The 23034-nt window shown below is 37.4% G+C and overlaps 1 protein-coding gene across 2 annotated transcripts; it reads right to left on the bottom strand.

The window, feature by feature from the left end:
* Nucleotides 1-1832: 1832 nt before the first annotated feature.
* slc30a9 (solute carrier family 30 member 9) lies at nucleotides 1833-22640 on the bottom strand. 2 transcript variants are annotated; one of them, XR_005992499.1, is made up of 19 exons: nucleotides 21824-22640; nucleotides 17770-17919; nucleotides 17502-17678; nucleotides 17304-17351; nucleotides 17085-17184; nucleotides 16734-16826; nucleotides 16555-16637; nucleotides 14207-14265; nucleotides 13741-13808; nucleotides 13022-13180; nucleotides 9439-9574; nucleotides 9322-9361; nucleotides 9169-9240; nucleotides 8742-8849; nucleotides 8182-8347; nucleotides 6031-6160; nucleotides 5271-5384; nucleotides 2837-2938; nucleotides 1833-1980 (listed from the first exon to the last, which is right to left on the bottom strand). XR_005992499.1 is itself a non-coding variant. In XM_041797993.1 (18 exons), the coding sequence occupies exons 2-18, from the start codon at nucleotides 17876-17878 to the stop codon at nucleotides 2894-2896; spliced, it is 1707 nt and encodes a 568-aa protein (XP_041653927.1). In that variant the 5' UTR covers nucleotides 17879-17919; nucleotides 21824-22639; the 3' UTR covers nucleotides 1833-2893. The 2 variants fall into 2 exon arrangements, 1 of the variants encoding a protein (XP_041653927.1); XM_041797993.1 differs by having other exon boundaries at nucleotides 1833-2938; nucleotides 21824-22639.
* Nucleotides 22641-23034: the final 394 nt, after the last annotated feature.

Genomic DNA, 23034 nt, shown 5'->3' with positions numbered 1-23034 from the left:
GTACATCCAGGTGCTTCAGCAAATAAGAGATGTATTAATGGGAGAAAGAAGAACCTGTCAGACTCTAATCCAGTGGTTCTCAACAGGTGGGTCCTGACCTAAAAGTGGGTCATGCCTGGAAAAGATTGTGCCAAAGCATCTAGAACATACAGAGGTTCTAGGCAGTCATGTTTTATTTTACTCTATTTTTGCTGGACAAGGAGTAAATCCCAGGATGGTTCTTGAGATTCTGACTTATTTATCCTGTTGTCTTGGATATAAATATCATCAAGAATGCCTGTTTCCCCATGATAATGTCTTCATTTCTCAAAATCTTAAAAAAAAAATCTAATTTATTATGGTAACACAGTGAAATGACATGTTTAAATGTATTTCCTACCAAATTTTTTTCCATTTTCTTTGATCCGTTATAACATTTTCTTATTACAAACAATTTAAGTGGTTGAACATTTCTGGTCATGTGGGTTGTGATTTTGCATTGGGGAGGCAGACGTGGGTCTCATGGCCAGATCAGCTGAGAACCACTACTCTACTGTGTCATGGTCTAACATGAGATGAAATGTTGGCATTAACCCTGTTTCTAAGGTTTCTACATGTATTATTTCTCTTTTTTTACATTTCTGTTGTTCTCTCTGTGTCCAACATAATAAAAATACTGCATTTGCATTTAGAAAAAAAAGAGATGAATTAAATGTCCTCTATCCTCTAATGGGAGATGTGTGTAAACTGGAAATTTACTGTTGCACCAACCAAAGGTAGCATCCTTTTAACTGTATCTGAAATTACAAACATAAAAATGCCCTTTTCACAGATGAACGACTGGTTATCTAAACCTTGCTGTTATGTGCTGCGTATAATAATCAATTATTGAACACTAATGAATCGATCCAGAATCTTCCACCTCCAAATCAGGCTGCATCTAAGAATTGATTTTCTCTCCCACCTCTATGTGACAGCTGGATTTTCAGTTTGTTTGAATGTTAACAGGTTGGGGATTTCAGACTTCCTGCATGTGCGCCACGTCTTGCGCTCAGGTGTGAACTTAGAGAATCACAACTTTGCCTATTTTTTCTGCAGGCCGTGCATGGTTATCAACCAAACAGACAGGAAAATGATAAATGGAGAGCCACGTTTACCTCGTTGTAGCGCACATGCACGTCCACATAAGCAGAACATGTTTACGTTGATTTTCTTGATGGCCCAGACTAAGGCCACAAGTTTAGACCTGCCTTTTTAATAAAGCTGTTCTCTAAACGTTAACTGTCAGTGAAGCTTCCTGTTTTCATGTCAGTAGAATTTGTCACAGGAAAGATAAAAGCAGTATGAGTGCACTTCTAGTTTGACCTTTCAAAGCAAAGCCTGGTTTAGCATTTCTTTGGAGAAACTCTCTTTGTTTGTACAGAATGCTTTTAATTTGAAATTCCCGACATGCTTCTGCTTTACCTTGAACTAAGTCACTTGTATGGAGGTTTATTAAGGTAAAACTCAGAAGAATGGCGGGGCTGTGATGGCAGGGAGATGTGGCTAATCTAGTGTGAAAGACAAACGTGCAGGAAAACACGCCTCCAGTCTGACATGAGCTTCAAGAGGAGTCTGCGCTGGCCTGTATTTTCACAATCACTGAATCTCTAGAATGCACATAGATCTTTAAATGTGAGTTTTTGCAGCGTGGGCTCCAATAAAACTCCCACATCTTGAGAACTTCATTAGACCAAGCAAAAATACCATTTTCTTTTCTATTCAATACATAAGCATCGTCTTTGCATTTTCTAACAGAGGTAAAAAAAACAAATTCAACCTCATGAAAGAAAAGGGAAAGCAAAATCATGTAATAAATTACTTCAAATTTATTCCAAGTCCTTCAGCAGTGGCAGCATAGTTATAACCAAATGGAAAATATTACACTATTAACACTTTCAAAAATATAAATCCACAGCTCTCCTCCTCCCCAGTAAGATGAAATGTCTCTGCCGGCTCTACCTGCTGAAGCAGAGTAAGATGTTTAGCAGGCAGGTGTGACCCATGCTTCAGCTGAATATGCAGAACGAAAACACAGAGAATATTCAGCAGAAATAGAATCAGTAGGAGATTATTTATGATATTTTTGTACATAGATTGCACAGGATGACATATTGGAGGATATTTCCATTCCTGACAGCTGTTTTTGCTCCTTGCATTTGACCCTGTGTAAAGATACGTCCTAGAGTTTGTTGCTCATTAAGTGCTACTGTATTAAACATTAGCTCACTCTGTAATACAATCACATTACTTTTTATGTAATAGCAATAAAATCTAATCATCTTTGAGGAGCCTGCAGCAGCATCGTGCTGTTCCAGTGCTCCGTTTTTACATTAAAACAAAAGAAACAAGTCTAATATTGACCATTAAATATCATTTGAACATGTAGCTCTGGTTTCCTCTGCACTAATACAGGAAACTCTATCACTGTAGTTCAAGATTAACATTAAGCACTAGTCCTGACAATTATACTGGTCCTGTTATTGAGATTTTTGTTTCTTGAGGTTATGATTTTCTCCCCTGACACATTCAAGGAGGACTGCGAGCTCAAGCCTTCACACTAAACTGTCACAGGCATGTTTGTGATTCAAGGAGTCTAATGACAGTCTGCCGTCAGAGACACACTCTTGAACATCAGGCAGGTTAAAGTCTTCATGTGAAACTGAAGCTCAAGCAACACAAAGACGACACAATCATGGCCGAAGTCCTGTGAACTAAACTACAGTAAGACTTGATGCTTTGTGCAGAGACGGAGGTGTGTTATGTGACGGTTAGGATGGGAGGCAGACTGTGGAGGCGGGCTCGGCGCTCCCGTCACCTTTTCCTCTTGCAGGCTTTTCTCGTTCCAGCAGGAAGTCCCCTCAGCAGAAAGGTTTTATAGAATCTCCAAGTCTACATGACGGACCTCTGGGTTACGTTGCTGTGAAGGAACCAAAGACAGAAGTGTTATTCATATGTCGTTTATTTATTCAGGAACAGTTGTGGCATTAATGAGCTAAGGAGGGTAGCATCAGCATAGCCTCCTAGCATCATATTAACTGATACCTGCCCTGCTGCTAATAACACGGCATGAACACACATCATTTACCAATGTTTACTTCTTGTGTCCAATCAATTTCATGCTGGCATTTTGCATATTCTTCACATAAACAGTCAGAAATCATAAAAGCTGTTTGCACATGTTTTTTAATATTAATTTCAGATCCCCCTCTCTGCCTCCCTCCCTCCCTGTATGCTACCTAAGCTCACTTTTTCAAAGGTAAAACATTTGTTATGATAATGTATGATTCTCAACCTAGGGTCCACGACCCCTGATGGGGACGCCAAAGATCACACAACCCTTTTGTCTTATTTGCATGGGACGAGTCTTACCTAGGGACAACTAGTAATTTGTAACAGTCAAGCGGAACATCTGTGTTTTTAATCCTGTGTGAATTAACCATGTCTGTTATTCGCAGAGTAAAAAGATCCGGGGTGAATTACCATCCATGTTTCAGCACACAGAGTTTAAAAAGCATTCCTAATCCCATCAAATCAGCATCTGTAATTTAGGGGGCTAATGAAGTTTATTTTATGTTCTGTGCTGCTTTTCCTGCTCAAAAGAAATAATAGAGGCAGTGTAGGAGATTGTTACCAAATTTTCACACATATTGTTTATAAGTAGTGCTTTTTTATGTGTAAAAATTGCTTTATTATTTTTATTTTATTTTATTTATCTATGTTTATTTTTATTTAGCTTTTTATTTTTTATTTTATTCTATTTTTATTGCAAGACAAACAATACTGACAAAGACCAAGACATGTAACAAGAAGGATAGACAAAATACAAGCAGGCAGGTTTTACAGTTTTGGGGAAAAAGGGGAGCTGTTTCCTGTGCGTATGAGGGATGTGTGTAGGTGTGTGTGTGTGTGCATGCAAATTTTCTTTTTATATACCTGCGTGCACTAGGGCTGAATGATTTTGGAAAATAATCAAGTTGCATTTTTTTCTACAATATTGCAATCATTCCTTAACAAGAGATGAAAAGTTCTTTAAAAATATCTAATTCTGATGATTTTGACTCAGAGGAAATTTGGATATGAATTGTTGCATTGAAGGGTTTTCTCATAATTAATAAGAAAAAAGTACAAAAATGAAGGGAAGATTTTTTTTAAAGACTATTCTAAATAAATTGGCACTTTAATGATTGAATGATATATAATGCATAACATCTCCACTTAAAAAAAAAGGTTACAACTGGTATGGAAAATTGTGGGATGTTATATTGTGATTTAATCTAATTTTTGATTAATTGCCCAGCCCTAGCATGCACACACCTCTGCTCTCAGCTGCTCTGCTTCCTACAGTTTCTCTCTGCAAGTGTCTGATTTATATCAGCATTAGCTTTACATTTCATGTATAACACAATTTAGGTTTTGAAATGTGTCGCTCAACATTCAGAGGTTAGTCTGCAGCAGCTGGTCTGTGAGGAGGGTTGTTATGGATGCATAATGATCCCAAATTTATAGATAAGGAATAACATCACCTGCATATAAACTGTTAAAGTAACAGAAGGGGTTCATATTTAACATTATACCTTTCTCAAATATCAACAGGAGGGATGCTCGACTTTCTCTCTTCCTCTGTCTGATCACATGTAGATTCACAAAAGTGACTTATGAGACTGCGATGCATGATGGAAGAGTTAGAGGAGATATTTCACTAGTTTATCAGTGAGGGACAGCTCTCTACAGATCTAAAAACATTAAAATATATATAGAAAGAGAGAAAAAACACTACAGCACATGCTGCCTATCTGTATAGGACACATGAAGGAAATGTCACCCACAGAATGCAATGTGCACAACGTATGAATTTTAGAAATAAAAATTCACAGTGAATTTTCATTGCAGCCATGCAGCGCCCTCATGTTTTCCTGCAGAAATGACTGTAAATTTGAGAAAATTACAGACTTCCCTTATTCCATGTGAATGCACCACACCAAACACTGATGTCAGAGGACGATTCAATGATCAGAGGTCCTCAGGTAATACTAGTCCTGTGTGAATAGTACTTGAAGTGTATGCTACCAAGAAATGTTAAAACCTTTTGTTCCAAAGCTGAGGCTGCCTGCAGTAGTGGTGATTTCCTCTGTTTCAGGTTGCCTTAGCTCGATCAGAGCTAATTCGTCATGTTGCATGCACCGTAGCTACTGTAATAATTCTATAATAATTCAGAAGAAAATAAACTAGACCACAAACACTTTTAGTACCTTGAGTTCTTTCTCCAGACGGTCCACCTCGGCCCCCAGGGTGTCGATGATGTTCTCCCCATGCTTCAGCATGAAGTTCTCCAGCTCTTCGGGGGTCTTCACCTGCTGGATGTCCTGCAGGGAGAAATTAATGAACACTCTTCTCAGGTATAAAAGACTTTAGGTTAGAAAATCCAGATGAAGCAAAAAGCCTAAACTCACACACTTCAATGTTGATTTTGCTGCTAGCAGAGATTTGTTGTTTAACAAGCTCAAATAAGAGGCATCCTGTTTGTTTGGTTTAAAGATTTTTACTGCAAATATTCACAATTTTTCTGTCACTCCTGCAGAAATTCAGGAGGAAAACTTATGATCCTTAATCTCTTTACATTCAGAGAAAACTTGCAGGCTAACTGCAGACCTTCATTTCCTTGTGTTGTAGATGCAAGTGCAGCTGTTTTACTATAAAATTCACATAAATAAGTATACTAAGGACGAAGCAGAAACTGTTTTTATAATAAGGAAAAAGGCACGCGGTAAATTAGACAATAGCTGATTCATACAATTCAGTTTAAACAAAACTTTGTCCATTGTGATGAGAATGCAGCAGGGAAACCTACAGGACCCTGAAAACCAACAAATGTTTTAACTAAAAAGAAACTCTTTTAACTGCTATCCCTGGGCTGTCAGTTTCCCTCGTCTTGTTTGTTTCTAGAATTACAGAAGTAAATATTTCTATTTCAGATTTTTTTCAAAAAGTGAATGAGAAAAAGAGACTTACATTGAGGATTTGGTCGATGTCTTGTTTTTCCAGGTAAGACCGTGTCACCACTCGCCCATCAAAGTCCACCTCTGCCTTGAAGCGTACTTTACTCAGTCCCATGTCCGTGGCCTTCACGTCATGGATGGCCCTGCTCGCAAAAACATTCAACACATCAGGAAAGATTCAGAGCAGGCCGGTACAGAATTCACGGTACTAAAATGTATTCAATAAAAGATTCTCAACAGATATTATTACACTCCTACAAGATTACAAAATATGGGCTTGAGTAAAGATGGTTTGTGTTGGAAGTGTAAAAAAGAATGTGGCACTTGTATTCATGTGCTTTGGGATTCCTGGATGGTCTTCCCATTATGGAAATGTGCTTTGGATCTTACAGAGGATGGGTTAGAATGTCGTTTGCCTAGATCGCCACGGTTATGTCTCCTTGGAGATCAAACAGTTGTACCTAACCTAAGCAAGTATGCATTTAGAGTACTGATGACTGGTTTGATAACGTGCTCAGTTAATCCTGTGGTTCTGGAGGGAGCTGAAAATTCTGACACTGAAAATGTGGAAAGAAGACATGATGGCAATAGCTGCATGTGAAAAGATGCTTGGAAAACTAAACTAGAAAAAATAAAGAGCAATGGGACAATTTGTGCCGTCATAAATTTGAAAGTAAGAGCCTGATCTTGTCAAGAAATGGATGGACTGTATAAGCCCAGTAGTGTAACAGTACAGATCCTGCATCAATGATGCTTCTTCATTACTGTATCCAATGTACTGCCTTCTTATCACTGTCTGTTATGTTTCCTGCCTGTTTTGTTTGTATTTATAGATTTGTTTTATGTTTATTTTTAGTATGTGTTTACTATGATAAAAGCAAATAAAATTTCATTTATTAAAAAAAAAAGAAATCAGCTTTAACTTGTCATAAAGTTCACCTAAATCAGGTTCCCTACATTTAAAAAATCCGGTTTAAGGCCTTTCAAGTTTTAGAAAATCAACTAACAACGTTTTTTGCCCTAGAATAGGAAAAAAAGAGAAAGTTTTTGATCATAAACACCCAAATTTGATGGCTTCTGGCACATTTGCAAACACTTTCAAATTTCAAGGATTTAAAAAAATCTGAACATTTTAAATGTTAATAATCCATGACTAATGGCAAATCTTCACATTACTGAAATGTTTTTAAATTAATGTGAAAACAGACTAGACAGGTACAAAAGAATTTAGAACTTCATCAGTGTGAAAAACACGGCTCATTAACATGTTTATGAATAGAAAATGTTCACAATAAATAATTAATTTAAATTAATAAGAAGCATTTGCTAGAATTAACCTATTTATGAACTTAAAATAACTTCTTTAAGGGTCAAAAAGCAGACTGACCATTTTCTTAAAAATGTTAAAAGCCATGGTACTAAATTTCAATGAAATAACAGGATATCAGAGATTAATCTAGAGAGGTGGCAGGGATACAGATATGAAGGAGAGAATATGAACATATGGACAGAAAAATTACATCATGTTCCTGCTACTGTTTTTCTGCCAAAGACATTTTTTCTTTTCTTAATCTATTTCCTCAAATCTCTGTAATATCCCAGGGCTAACACACAGATAGGGAATGGAGAGGCTGCACTGCTCTAAATGTTGTTATTGTGATGTGAAAAGCACATACACAAAAAAATATTAAAATCAAATGAATTTAGCTGGAAAACAAAGATTGGATAAAGACACATCTGAAGAGCCCACTTAAAGACTTTTTAAGACTTTTCAAGGATCTGCAGGAAATCTGCCAAATATTCTTCAGACTACGCTTCAATTAAATGAAAAAGAAAAATTATGCAACACTTCCCGATGTCTTAAAGACAGCTTTGTGTTCCACACTTTCACGTAAAAACTTATTGGGTATTAAACCAGATTTCTCTGTATGACGTGAACTCTACTGATGGTTGCATGTAAAGACCTGTAAATACCACACGGTCTATTTTTAGCTCCAGTGTCGTTGACTCATATTAGCAGGTCAAACATGTGCTCTCATGCTGCTGTTTGGATCGTGACTGGAGATTATCTGGATTCACATGCATGATTCTGGACCCCATCTAGTCCTGCTACATGCCTCATGTGTGTCATGACTATGGAGTGTGAATGGGCTTGTTCTCTGACCTGACAGCGGGGTCGTTCTCCAGGAACTCTGTTAGTTTCTGCACGCGCTCTGCCTGTATGGAGCGTCCCAACAGAGCCTCCGTGTTGGTGTAGATGAGGAAGGCCGAGACGGTGCCCAACAGCGTGCCGACACCCAGAGAACCTAAACTGTCGTAGTACGGGTTACCTGGAACAACACAGGCAGAGGGATATGAGGAAATGTCAAAATACGTTCGGTCACAGTGCATGTATATTTCCAAATAAAAATAATTATTAAAAAAACAAAAACAAAAACACTCTCCCTGTTTTGGCTGATATAACGCGAGTGTTGTCTCATAGAGTCTACCTATAAACAGAGAGGTAAAAGTGTGCTGCTGCATGCCTCCTTTGATACACCGATTTTATTTTACCGTCTCATGCTAGATTTATAACCTCTCCGTTCACCAAAATCAAGATTGCAATAATCAAAAATAAGGTAGCAGAATCCCTCCAGGCACATCCGAAGTTCTTCACCGAGACGTGATGTCATCTGCAAACAGCCTATGGGTCTCGTACTGATTATTTCCATTGTGTCTTTGTACCTGTGAGAGAGGTGAGCCCCATGCAGCCAGCAGCCATGATGACTCCTAGAACAGCAGCAGCATCTTCCAGCAGCACCACGTTGGTACTTGGATCTCGACTCTGCATAACTACACACATGTAAAATGCAAAACAGTTATTATAGCTGCAGGTTTGAAGAGAAATCTATCATCAATCAGTGTCTTTTGGCTGACTTGAGACAATTCTAGCTTGAAGCCCAATGGTTTAAAGACTTTTCTACTTACCTTTATGACACCAACAATTCAAAATGACTTAATCCCTTTTCCCATTCACATTTTACAAGCAGTTTTATTTGGATCAGGGCTAAATTAGGCTGTGATCTAATCATAACAGATTCATGGCATGGAAATGGAACACCAAGTTTACTGTGGTACATCAATTAGGAGCAAAAATTTCAGCTGTACTCACCATATTCATAAAAAGACAATCCATGCTGGTGGGCGCTTTTCTTTATCTCATTGACAGCTACAAGTAATGTGGCTGAAAAAGGTAAAACACAGATATTAAAAGAGCACACCTCTTATTTATCATCAACAATTTAGATTCATTTTCTTCACCCACCTCCTTCAGACACCAGAGAGCCTGCTAAAATACAGTAGGCCTGTAACACAGAGAAGTGACATGTCAGCTTATCATACACACTTTTTACTGCAGAGAAAAGTCAGTACAGACACTCACCCATAACAAAGATTCAATGGGCTCAGGGTGCAGCAATCCCATGATGCCATGGTACCAGGAGAGGCCTGCTCCCATCATGAAAATGCCCACTCCACTAATTAGGGAAGCGATGTAGCGCATGTTAGAGAAGCCGTACCTGAAAAACATGATTACAGATGGCATTAATTTACACAAAGCAATCTTTCCTTACCCTGCAACAGCATTCAAGCCAGGTAAAAGAAAACATACCTGCTCTGTCACTTATACACTGTTAGTGGAGATAATGACTCTGACAGGGGTCCTGCTCTGTTTTAGACATCATTTTCAGGACTTTTCCAGTCATTCTGAGTCTTAATTTAGCTGGTATGACAGGAAGTAGAGCTGAATGATTATGACAAAAAACCTAACCAAAATTATTTTGTCTGATCCTGAGATTATGATCATTAAAACTAATACTCAGTGACTCTACAACATTTGCATCATATGCATTTATCAACCTGAATCAAACTCAACACTGGAAGATTTGGAAAAAAATAAGTTTAATAAATGAAAATCAGTAAAAAAGATTTATTTTCAAAAAATAATAACATATGATAAAAGTGAAGAGATCTAAAGTGATCTACCCTAACAAAGTCAACCACAACACAAACACTGAAGGATTTACCACGCCTGACAGAGCTTTAGAGAACACAAGGGCAGCACAGCATGGACACAGTAATCATTTAATCTCAATTATCTTGTTTTCATGATCTTGGGGAGCCAATGGTACTTGAAATAAAACCTTGAATAACTGCCCAACACTAACAGAGATGCATCTTTCCCCATAAACTAAAATAATCCTTTCTGTGAAGTCTTCATTCTACGTAGTCTATAGCTGCAATCAGGAAATCTTACATGCTTGCAGTGATGATGAATTGATCATAGAACATTGCAAATACACTTACTAATGTGCAGCAGTTAATTCCATTAATATGAGTATGTTACAAGTATGCAAAGTGTTAAGATTTACAGTAAACAGAGAAAAATAACTATTTCAGATTTAATGGGACCTGAAAACTAAGGCTTTATATGAATATATCAAATGACATGCAGCTTTGGAAAGAGTGGAAAATTAAAGCAATCATTTTAAGGTTTAAAGGGGACATATTCTACCCCTTTAAGACAACTTTATATTGGTCTAAGGGGTCCCCAAACATGCCTGTGAAGTTTGTTGCTGAAAAAACCTCCAGTATTGGATTTCTGCATATCTAAAAACCCCTCTGTTTCAGCCCTGCTCAGAACGGGCTGTTTCTGTGTCCATGGCTTTGAATGTTACTAAGCTGGCTGACTCCACCCATGGCCACGCCCCTATCAGGAAATGGATGTGGCTCTCCTGATCTTCCTCTCAGCTGGCAGCTGAAAGGGACTTTTTTCTAAGCGGGGAGGGCCAACTGAACCTATATGATATGATCATTAAACTGCAATATGTAGAACTTTTGCACAGCATTGTCTATATTAATTAAAAAAAACAACTGCTTCCATGTTTTATGTGTGTTTTAGTGGCATTCTTACTTTATCTCAAATATTTCCTACATCTTCTCTAACCAGAGATATTCTTAAAGGTACAGCATGTAAAATTGGGAATATTATCAACATCTAACAGTCAAATTTTGGTTAGCAACTCCCACTTCTGGTGGTAACTGTGCCAAAAGTGAAATGTAGAAATGCATGAAGGGTCATTTGGCAGCAAAGGATGCCTACTAATATGCCCAGAGACTGCCTGGTGTTTTGGGCCCTTGGGACATCAACAGCCAAGGGCTCATGGCAACCATACTACCCACCCTGATGATACCCAAGGCTGTCTTACTCACCACAACTCCTTCTTACTCCACCTTAAAGCTGTGAACTTCCTTATTTTTGTCAACAGATGATCTTTGCATGCACCTAGTAATATGTAAAGACATCCAGAGCATGACCAGAGTGTCAATCCACCTTCCTGCCCAATGGGCCATCAGGCTGCTTACTCGCCATACCTAGACCTTATTTCAACCTTCAGTTTTTGGCCCAAACATGCCTAAAAGTTCTGCACAGCACTGTAAATTCTGTTTAATCAGCTAAATGCACTAGGCTAAATATTACACACTGTACCTTTAATTCTTTTAATTGTAGCAGGACATGTCTTCTGATTGTGACCATCATCCACTGTAAATTCAATCCCCCAAGCTAATGCTGAAAACCTATTTCCCATTTTTTCTATGACTAGAAAACTGGTAAACAGTTTGACCAATGAAAACACTGATATTATTAGACATCCTTTTCCAAGTGCTTCCATGTTGTTTTGTGTCCACATGTTTCTGTGGAGCTAGTTAATTTGTCATTAAGGCTGTGCAGCATTAGAGCAAAAAAAAATCCCAGCTGAAAAACACACTTTTTTCCCAGAAGCTGTTCGACTTTTGATCGCTGCTCCACACTGTCATGGTAACTGCCACTTTAGAGACTTTGTGCATTATTTCCTTAATAGAATAATTGCTCAAAATGTGCACTCATTGAGCATAGACATTACACAATAACACACTTAACAATTCAAATGTCCATGTTTCTTTCATATGTTTTTAAACTGCAGAACTTGGCTCTTGGTTGTAGTCATATTTTTTTATTTATATTTAGCTGATTTTATCAGGACCTTAGTGTTTAGTATCTTCCCTCTCATGTAACACAAGTTTTGGACTGACAAGGATCCTTAAATCCTTGAATTTACAGATTAATTGTGTAGTTCTTACGGGGGCACACAGTCAGGGTTGAAACTCTGTTTACAGTGCTTTTATGTCGACTAAAAAACCTAAACCTCCCTGCCACTAGAGGCCACTGGAGCTTCAGTTAATGGCTGCTACCTTCCCGTCTACGCTTTCACCCAGATGTAAACATGAGAAGCTCAGCAGTAGCTTAGCAGTTAGCATTGATAGGAACATCGCAGTATGGCAGTTATTTAATGTAAATAAAGTAGTATGTAGGCTGTCGAGGATTTAACTCAGGTATAACTACTCAACCAAAGTGAAAAGAGGCCACACATCAAAGCAGGATATTCATCTGATAAGAGAAATGACGGCTGGTGAAGCTAGGGGCTAATGTTAGCCACATTGTACAGAATATATCTGGTTCCCATCACACCCACTAACACAGTGACCCTATGAGGAATTTGACTGTTTTCTCAGGATTTTCTCCTCTGTAGACTAATCAGTTAAAAGTAATTCAAGTGAGCGTTTAGCCGAATGGGAAAATAGACACTTAAGAGCATCCTTAGTGTTAATGATGCTAACTGCAGCCACATCTAGAGTCTTGAAGTGAACAATGGGTGCGTCCTGCTGTTAATGGACCAGGACCAGGACAAGGTGCTGCTGACAGTGGGAACACAAACACAAGATTGTCCTCATGTAACTGAGTGTCTGCCTTGAGTGTCATACTGGTGTATCTGTGATGACACCAGTGTCTCCTGAGCCTGAACTTACACAGACTCTGTATGTACAATGCTCAGTTCTCCAACTATTGATGGTGAATCAGTCAGACTTCAGTATGGATAAGACAAAAAAATGAGAAAGCTAGCAGATTAATAAGATGTAGTTCTTACGGGTGCACAGCATCAGGGTTGCGGACTGACTGGCTGATCCCCAGGGCCAGCAGAGCCTGGTTGCAGGTGTCTGCTAGAGAGTGGATGGCCTCTGAGAACATGCTGGCTGATCCTGTGTAGACCCAGGCCAGGAGCTTAAAGAAGAAGTTCAGCCCATTGCTGATACAAGAGAAAACAGAGAGATTAATTATTTGCAGTGCAGAGGCACAGTAAAACACTTTTTAGTAACAGTAGTTCTTAAATATGCTTGAATATACAAACATACAATGGTGCCTGATGAGTTCTCCTGGAGGTTACAATAAATTTAATCTAATTGTGAATGAATGTGAATGATTAAAGAGGGAAGCGTTCAGCTGCTCATGTGACTGCACATGTCCTCTAACACAATCATCCTAATCCAATAGACCATCCGGCCTCATGTGAGACAAGGCCCAGTGCATTTACTCATCTTTGGATCTTTGCTTTTTAGAGACAAACTCCGCAGCTCAGGCGATTTCTCTAAAACAAAAAACCTCCAAAGACCCCTGGAGTCACTATTGTAACACGATATATCTGCAGAATTTTTTCTTCAGTCTGAATGTTAGACTCCTGTCAGAGAGAACAGACTTGTTTTTCCTCTATAATGCCTCCCCTTGTGTGCTTTAGTTCAGTAAAGTCAGAAAGGCTTCACGGTGAGTGGTATTCAAATATGAGGGACAACAGAGAGTTTGAGGTCTTACATGCAAATAGCAACCATCACCACTTTCCCCGGGCCCTGTAGAAAAGTCGTCCTCTTCCCTGATCGAGGCTATGTGACACAGAAAAAATGTGTTATACTGAGGCAAATTAATACTTTATTGTCACTTCTGTTTTAAGTCGTTATCATGTTCTTAATGATAAAATACATCTATTAAAAAGCCAGCTTCTGACATAAATGGCAGCCTGTTATACGTAATATTTCAAATTCACAAAGCAGAGTCTGGGTACAAAAGAATCCAGTGGAGTATAGAATCTACCATGACATGCCAGAGAAGTGCAGCACAGTATAATAGTCATTGAAAAACCTCCACACCCCATCACAGTGAAGAGGGATGACACATAACAACATTGTCATGGGGGCAAATGTAGTATACATCTCTAGGATAACCCTGCATGGTGGAAATAAGTCCTGGTTTCTTCTTATCAAAATCAAAAAGAGATGCTCACCTTGGTGTTCCCCCAAAAGTCTTTGTATTCCTTCAGTAGCTGCTGACTCCGAAATATATCTGGAAATCACCAAAGAGAGGAAAATGAGTTACTAAACTAACATTTAGTATGGGAGATGTGTTGTCTGAGTAAGAGGAAAGTCAGAGTAGATGTTATACTGCAGTTAGACTCAATTTTAACAAGTTTTGATGCCTTTTTTTAACTTAAGAATTACACACAACTTAGAAATGATTATTATTACTATTATTACTGTCAGCGGACAGATATTTACAGCCTATCATGGCACCCACCATCATGTTGAGTCAAGCTTTTATTACTGTGATAAGGGCTGTTTGTCAGCTGTAATCAACTGATTAATAGTAAAAATAACTCACTTCCTCTTCTTTAAAAAGACCAGCTGATTGTTAGTGTAAATAAGCAGTTTACTGTTGTTACCCTTTTAGGTAATTTCCGATTCGGTTTGATGCAGCATGTTCATGTGTGGGTTTTTTTTGCCTTTCCGTTATCAAAAGTTGAAAAGGGTCCCAATAAACTGACCCGTACGTCCCACGTTTTTGGCACCCTTCTGTGGGGGTGCCAAGCTTACATACAGTGTTTAACAAATTTATTAGACCTCCTGTCATATTTGTCTCAGAGACCATACAGCATCATGAAGTGCTTTAATGCGGACTCTTTCATTTTCAGTCAGCTCTCCACATTTTACCATTTTGAACAGGAATGAGGAATTTCAAGCTGAATTCACCCAAATTTGAGCCGGCTCACTGGGCTTCTCTGAGAAGTCAGAAATTAATCAAGCATAACATTCAAGCACTAAAACTAATTTTTCTGTTCAGGAATGCAAGTAAATAACTATAATTTGGCATATTAATCAAGAAATAATAATGTGCTTTACTATTTTTTCAGTTTTTTTGTAAATCAGTAAATTTGAAAATTCATGGATAACAATAATAATTCTATTTTAGCATTAAAAATATCATTTCAGTTAAAAAGCTTCTAAACATTGGTGTATGAACCATTGCAGAAATATAAAAAATGATTTTGGTATTTACCAGTGTTGTTAATTTAGGGCAGCTGTGGCATAAACCTTACTTTGGTTAGGGTTAGGGCGGTCCAATAAATTTGTCAAGCACTGTATCCGTCCCAAAAGGGAGGAGCTACACACAACAATAAAGGTTAGAACTGATGTCTCTTTCACAGGTGACACAACCACTCAGCCAGGCTACAAAATCCGGCCGTCTGCTCTATGAAGAGAGGATGAAAGCAAGAGAAAAAACAGACTATCTGCTTAAATTAGAGATATCTGGACTTTATGTAGATCCATACCGTTCCCAGGACTGTGAACATTCATATCCTATACATATCTACTTCTGTTGTTTTTTTGTAATTATCTTTTTTATTGAGAGTTGGCAAAACATAACGACAAACTGTATCTCCTTTACTTGTATATCCAACATACATGTCTGCCACAAGTCTCAGAGTTATTTATGTAAGATTTAAAAGATGAAAAAAAAAAAATTTAAATAAAGGCATTTGCTAACCAGCCAAAAAAAAGATGCACGAACAAATAAAAAGCAACAACAAGCAGTTAACAGATAGGGAGTGATCATGTATTCACCACCGTTATCAAATTCTGAAATCAAAATCAGGCTTACGAGGGGATGATTTACTTCTTTTTACTTTAATCTGTAAAAAGATCACTCGGTGGTATTGAATGTGCAAAACTTTAGGCTGTAGCCTGTTTAAAATGTAGTGCAATCATACAAGGGCTGGGCAATTAATCAAAAATTAGATTAACTCACAAAATGGTCAATAAGTGGCAAAAAAGGGTGAAAAGAGGGCAAATAATGCCAAAAACTGGATGGAAAGTGACAAAAATAGGGAGAAAATGTGGCAAAAAAGGCCAGAAAGTGGCATAATTTGGGTGAGAAGTGACAAAAAAAATAGTTACAGGTGGCAAAAATGGTCAAAAAGTGGCAAAAACATAACAAAAAAATGAGTGAAATGTGACTAAAATGGGTAAAAGGCAGCAAAAGGTGGTAGAATGGGAAAAAAGCAGCATAGAGTGGCAAAAAATGAGAAAAAAGTGGCATTTAATGGCAAAAGGCAACTTAAATGGATGAAAAGTGGCAAAAATAGCAAAAAGCAGGATAAGAGTCAAAAACTGGGGGAAAAGGGAAAAAACTGGATAATCGTGGCAAAAATGGGCAAAGAGAAGTAGCAAAAAGTTTCCACTTTTTAAGCTAAGCTTGGGTTGTAAGCGACAGCCTTATGTTTAATATGCAAATAAATAATAGTGGCAGCAATGTTCATAAAAGAGCACTCAGCTATGAGGAAAAACAGAAACTCACTCTCTTGGTACTCTCTCTCCACCTCTTTTCTGAGATTTCTCTCTCGGGCCAGAGCTTCATGGCTTCCCCAAACATCAAGAGCTCTGATTGTCACACAGAGAAATAAATCAAAACTCCAAAAACATACCAATGAAAGTTTCTACCATTAGGGTTTTTCATGTTTTTGGTCAAGAACTAACTTGGCTTCCACGTCAGACCGCAGAAACACAGTGAAAGCCTCTGTGTCATCATGGGGGCTGCGCCTTCTGATTTTTCGGAGCTGCTCCAGATCACTGTCAACGAGAGAGGACAGGAGACGGGAGGAAGATGTAAAGAAGTCCTGTAGTAAACCATGTTAGGCAGTCTAATATTGTTTAATCACGACAGCACGTCTGCTCATTAACTCCACAGGTCGTGGTCCGTGAGCATCTTAGCTATCATGGAGCAGACAGACACGCATTCAGAACACCAACTCAGCTTTTCAGTAACAAAGAGTTACAGGATTTAATGAATAGATTCAATACAGCATGATGACTTTGAACCGGATTTACCTTGGTTTAAGGCAGAACTCATTCATGGCTCTGACTGCAGTGATAAAGTTGTTCTTGGTGTACTTGGCTCCATATTCCCTTTTCTTAAGGACTGCCCGAACTGCAACAGAGGAAAAAATATCACGCAAAAAATCAGCCCTCAGTAGTTCACATTTCTGTGCAAGCTGTGTTATGAAGAAACCGCAGCAGAAAATCTCAAAACTTGCATTAATACATTACCTTTTACTTGAATTGTCTCAGCTTTAGTCAGCTTCTTGGGTGATGACCCTGCAAGAACAAATATTTAAAGTCATTTAGAAAAGTAACTCAGATACACTGCAAGTGTCTGGGACTATTTTTAGAGTTTTGAACTTCTATATGGTACTACTAACAAAGCTTTAAATACAGTGCAACAATGCCAACAATAACATTAATCACCTGGTGCTGCAGACAAGATCTTCTCTGCTGATGGAGCTTCAGCTGCTGCTGATTTAGGAGGATCATCTTTACTGTTACCAGAGGTAGAGTAGTAGTGTACCTTACCGAGCCCCAGAGAGGTGACGCGGCATTCTGGAAAGCTGAACCACAGGCTGTGGATACCTCCACTCTGCCAGCCTTTAAAAAAAGAATGAATGACTGTTCCCCATGAAGAACCAACACAATAATTTAAGAAGAAGAAAGAAAGAACCCGTGACGTGCTCCTCACCGTAGCTCAGCTGGGGGAACCTCGGGGACCTTTGAGACAGAGGGGCCTTGTGCTGCAAGGAGACCCTGCAGAAGACATGCCATGGTCTGGTGGCCAGGCTGGGGAACATCCTCGCTGTAGCGGGGCTCGGTACTGAAGTGAAGGAAGTTGCTGCGTGGAGGAAGAGAAAGCCCGGTGTTATGGTTTAACTAGTGATTGTATTAACAGGTGACTTTCAGCAAAGTGTTGTCATGATTACAACTAATATTGAAGACTGAAAGTGTAAGTGAAAGCCAAGCTACTGGGGAGTAATATGATATTTCCTTATTAGTAATATCAACATGACAATATAGATCTCCAACCAGGTTTATCAGGTGAAGACACACCTTTAAAATAAAGTGCAAATCAACAACTGTTTTTGGATGTGATGTGGATCCTTTTATCATGCTCTGCTCCTCACTATCATATGTAGTCAAAGCCAAACTACTGGACAGTTTAATGTCATTGACAGGAAGCTAGAACCTCCTTTTGGCTTTAGTTTTTCTTTCTACTCAGTAATTGATGATTTTCTTTTAAATATAGTCAAGGACAATACTTCCCCTTAAAATATACTTAAGAACAAGTAGAAATATTGATTTCTAAATGCACTCAAAAGAGCACAAGTACACCAAAACAACTTAATTACAGTAATAGAACATGGAAGAAAATGAGACTTACTGTATCAGCGTCAGCTAAATCACACATGAAGCCTGCTTTCTCTTGGAATATTTTTGAATAACCAACCGCAATCTTAACTGTGCAACCAAGGATATTTGACTTTTAGATAAATGAGATGTTAACGCATAATTAAGGTATCATCCTGATAAACTAGCACATATGCCCTTAGTTTTTATTACAGCAAAACGTTTGCAAGCCATTTTTCTTCAAATTCACTCAGAAACTTCTCTTTAGTTGAATTAAGACTACAACTTTCCAGGGGTGCCAGTTGATTTTTGACAGCTATTTTTATTCTTAGTCTTTTGATTACATGTATTTTAGTTTTAGTCACATTTCAGTCATTTCTACCTTTTTAGTTTTGTCTAGTTTTAGTTGACAAAAGCTCAAGACATTTTAGTATTTACTTTTAGTCGAAGCAATTATTCTCTTACCTAAACCTGGTAGCATGTAATGGTAGTCTGCACCCTGACAAAACTTGGGCCCCTGCTTTCTACTGCTGTGAGGCAAAAGAAATACAGATGCATATTTTTTTGACAGATTGACCCACAGTGAAGAAATATCATGGATTTTTAATGTCTGACGAAAACTACATTATATTTTAGTCTAGTTTTAGTCATCTTGATGAAAACTTAACTTACTTTTAGTCAGTTTAAGTCATCGCAAATCTATCTCTAGCTAGTTTTAGTTTAATTTTCATCATGGAAAAAAGGCTGTCGACGAACATTTTCAGTCATAGTTTTAGTCGAAAAAATCAACACTGACATGAACACAGATTAGTGAACTTGTGCATCTTTGTGTAGTTTTGCTTTTCTGAGTTTGTTTTTAAATGAGTAATTTCACCTTAACTAAAGTAAACTTTGGAGGAAGTTTCATTAGGCTACATTTTACTAAACATCAAATCATGAGTAAAAAAATAAAAGTTGAAAAGAGGAGGTTCTAGCTTTCTGTTAACAACATGAAAACTGGCCAGTTGTTCTACTTCAGTAGCACATAGCTGAAGAACGATTCCACATCCCCAAACAGCTTTATAATAAAAGAGTAATTTTACCTGAACATGGCTAAAGATCAATATTCTCATACTGTTACTGCCAATAAGAAAATATTTCATTTTACTGTAAAACTCCTCAGTAGCTACTCAGTACCACAAGTAGGGCTGAACAATTTGCAAAAATAATCCAATTGTGATTTTTTCCCCAATGTTGCGATTTAATATGCAGCTATTTTTAGGTTCCACATCTTATGTGCTCATTTAACACAAGCAATAATTCATTCTGTATAATAACCTGCACTATACTGGATTAAAAAAAAATGGTGATAAACACTTTTGAAAAAAATTGCAAATTTAATATCAATTGCCATATTGAAGGGGATTTTTACATTATTCTTGTTTTGATTAGGAAAGAAATGCACATAAACAAAAAAAGGATTTCTGTAAAAATTCTAAAAAAAGACTTGTGGATGTTTGCATGATGTGTGGAACATAAAATCTGCTGCAAAACAACATTGCATTAAACTGTTTTTTGTTGTTGTTTTTTTTAAAACTAACTTTAGATTAAAGAAATTTTGCAATGTCTGTGATTTGGAAATTGCAGCAGTCCGTATTGCGATTTAATCTAATTTGGGATTAATTGCCCAGCCCTAACTACAAGAACTGAAAAACGCACTAAAATCAAATATTGTTTGCTTGTACCTGAGTAGATTCATAGACCACTAATTTGACTTCTACTTAAACCTTAGAGGTCCTTAATCATGCCAGCGTGACATTATTCTGTGCTATTTATGTCATGTGAGAGCATGCAAACAGTGCCACATTTTGCACTGAATCACTCTGTGTGGAAAGTGTGATGTTTAAGCTATTTTTCAGTTTTTGTTTGATACCAATAAATCAGTAACAAATGTAAAAATGATCATTTTTATATTGTAAAAAAAGAATTCTACACATAGGGGACAGTGTTCCATACTGTACAGGACAGACACAAGTGACTTTTTTCATAATTCTGCATTTAATGTCATTCTATTAAAAGGAAAAATTCGTCATGTTTTTGCTATCTGCTTATGACTCATTCTGTAAAAATGAAGTCCAGATAATTCTATTCTCCTTGTGTTTAGGAAGTGTTATACAATGAGTCAGTTAAAAATGGAAAAAACACCCATGTATATAATTGTATATATATTTGCATTTAGCTTTATTTCGGCTAACTTACACATCTTTTCATTTGCATCATTTGGAAATCCCTCAAAGTCTTCAAATGTAAAAAAAAAGACATGCCATGTTGTTCTCTTGAATACAAAAAATATCTCAAACTTGGGCACTGATTGGTGGACAGAAAAGCCTATAGATACAGTTGTAGTCTGTGTAAATTTACTCATTCGTAGCTTGATACAGCAATTTTACTACTTTCATGTCTAAGTTTACATTTTCTTAATGCCCTATATCTAATACAATAAATTACAGTAAAAGATAAATAGTTTTAAATTCATAAAATTGAGGTGGTACTGCAAAAAAATGCATCAAACATGACCATAGTAAACATTTTCTGAGTAGTTTACATTGTCAAAAGAAAAGTGCTAACAAAAACAGACTGTGGACTTCTAAGGATTCAGTAAATTTTTAACCAAAGAAACTGCACTCTTACTTGACTATAACAGTCATCAGTGTACACCACATATCCACCTCCTCAAAAAACAAATCTCATTAGCCCAAGGAGAATTATTCACTTTACCCCATAAGAATATAATTTGTTAAATCTGTCCTCATGTCCTTTCATTTTCGTTGTATAGCCTCTGGTACCTCACCCTAGTCTCCCTGAATGGCTAAGACCAGACTACATCTAAGGAGTATTATTATAAAACACAGTTAGACAGATACATCATCTTTAGAACTCATTCTGTCTGGAACATTTGCAGTAACTACCACAGACACAGACGTACTCAGCGGGGAGACACTAGTTAACATCGTCACTCTTTACACCGCAACACTGGTCAGTGCTATGCTTTAGCTGTCAACTTCACCAAATGTATCCAGATAAACGGTAAGACAGCGCCTTAAATCTGGCGGTTAACATAAACATGGATAGAAACAGATATTTGACACAGACAGAAATGATGTCGAACAGAAATGCCTGACATTGAGTATTACTTGGCACATCTACTAATGCCTTTGCCGGCTGGCTAACGCTAACTCTGCTACACCTCTACCGTCCAAAGCAGTGGAGACTCAGCTAACCAAGCCAGCTAGCATGGTTGCTAATAGCGTTATCAGCCGTTAGTACCTACTGCCGTCTAACACTACGATAAACTCACACACAAACCGCCACCCATGAAGGAGTATAACGAGGTTATTTTGAAAAGCAGATACCTTTCTATGGCGACGTTTGTTCTGCATTATCTGTATCCATTTCGAGAATCTATGACCAGTCTACCAGTACCGCTGCTACGACCGTACTGTAGGTGCTACAAACACACACACGTGACCTATGACACAGAAGTGACGTCCGACGCTTTCTCGCGAGAGTGTGGCAGGTTTGACTTTTATGTCGAATTTATCGCGATATTCTTAGAGCTGATGTTCAAACAAGGTCATTCTGTAGTAGCCTCTGCTGTTTCACTGAGAAACACACATTATGACATACTTTATAGAATAAATTAAATATAATATAAATAAGAAAGGGGTATTGTGATTCAGCCAAGAGATTAAGGAAATGTTATGATATAATATTTTTAAGTAATTCAGCGGATGAAGACTGTTCCCAATGGTAAAAGGGACAAAAAACTTCTTGTTTTACATTAAAAAATATTAGGTCTTTAGTTTTATTCTGAATTTTTATATTTCTCTTCTTGTTTATGAAGTCTTTTTGAGTGTATACGTTCTTCGTTTTTTATGTCTGCTAGGTTATGATGATGTTCTATTGCTGGGGTTTTGTCTTTCTTGTGTTCTTTTGTTTGTGTTATGATGCTCTGAATTATTTGTTATTCTGCTTATGGTCAAAGCGCTTTGAAAACATCTGTTCTTAAAGGGGATATACAAATAATGCTATTATTATTATTATCAATTAGAGAATTTCTACATACTTAATAATGTACTTTTTTATATTTTGATTTTTCCTACTAATTTATAACACTAGAGCAAAAACTTTCAATTTCAATCTCTAAAGTCTTGTAATGTTAAACCTACAGTGCTTAACAAATTTATTAGACCACCCTAACCCTAACCAAAGTAAGGTTTCTGTCACAGCTGCCCTAAATTAACAGCATTGGTAATTACCAAAATCATTTTTTATGTTTCTGCAATGGTTAATACGCCAATATGTAGAAGTTCTTTAACCCAAATGATATTTTTAATGCTAAAATATCATTATTATTGTTATCCATGAATTTTCAAACTTACTGATTCACAAAAACACTGAAAATATAGTAAAGGACATAAATAATTCTTGATTAATATGTCAAATTATAGTTATTTACCTGCATTCCTGAAGAGAAAAATGAGTTTTAGTGGTTGAATGTTATGCTTGATTAATTTCTGACTTCTCAGAGAAGCCCAGTGAGCCAGTTCAAATTTGGGTGAAT

Source organism: Cheilinus undulatus, linkage group 10 (assembly GCF_018320785.1).
Source record: "Cheilinus undulatus linkage group 10, ASM1832078v1, whole genome shotgun sequence".
Taxonomy (NCBI): Eukaryota; Metazoa; Chordata; class Actinopteri; order Labriformes; family Labridae; genus Cheilinus; species Cheilinus undulatus.
The sequence above is the reverse complement of the archived record's forward strand: the minus strand, read 5'-3'. Positions and strand labels throughout refer to the sequence as shown.

What these genes read in the sequence shown, in the direction of transcription:
- slc30a9 (XM_041797993.1), bottom strand. Translation starts at nt 17,878, where the DNA reads ATGTTCCCCAGCCTGGCCACCAGACCATGGCATGTCTTCTGCAGGGTC. An exon ending in GTTCCCCCAGCTGAGCTACG is followed by an intron (nt 17,679 to 17,769) that starts GTGAGGAGCACG and finishes CTTTTTTTAAAG; the next exon opens with GCTGGCAGAGTGGAGGTATC. An exon ending in CCATTGAATCTTTGTTATGG is followed by an intron (nt 9,362 to 9,438) that starts GTGAGTGTCTGT and finishes TCTGTGTTACAG; the next exon opens with GCCTACTGTATTTTAGCAGG.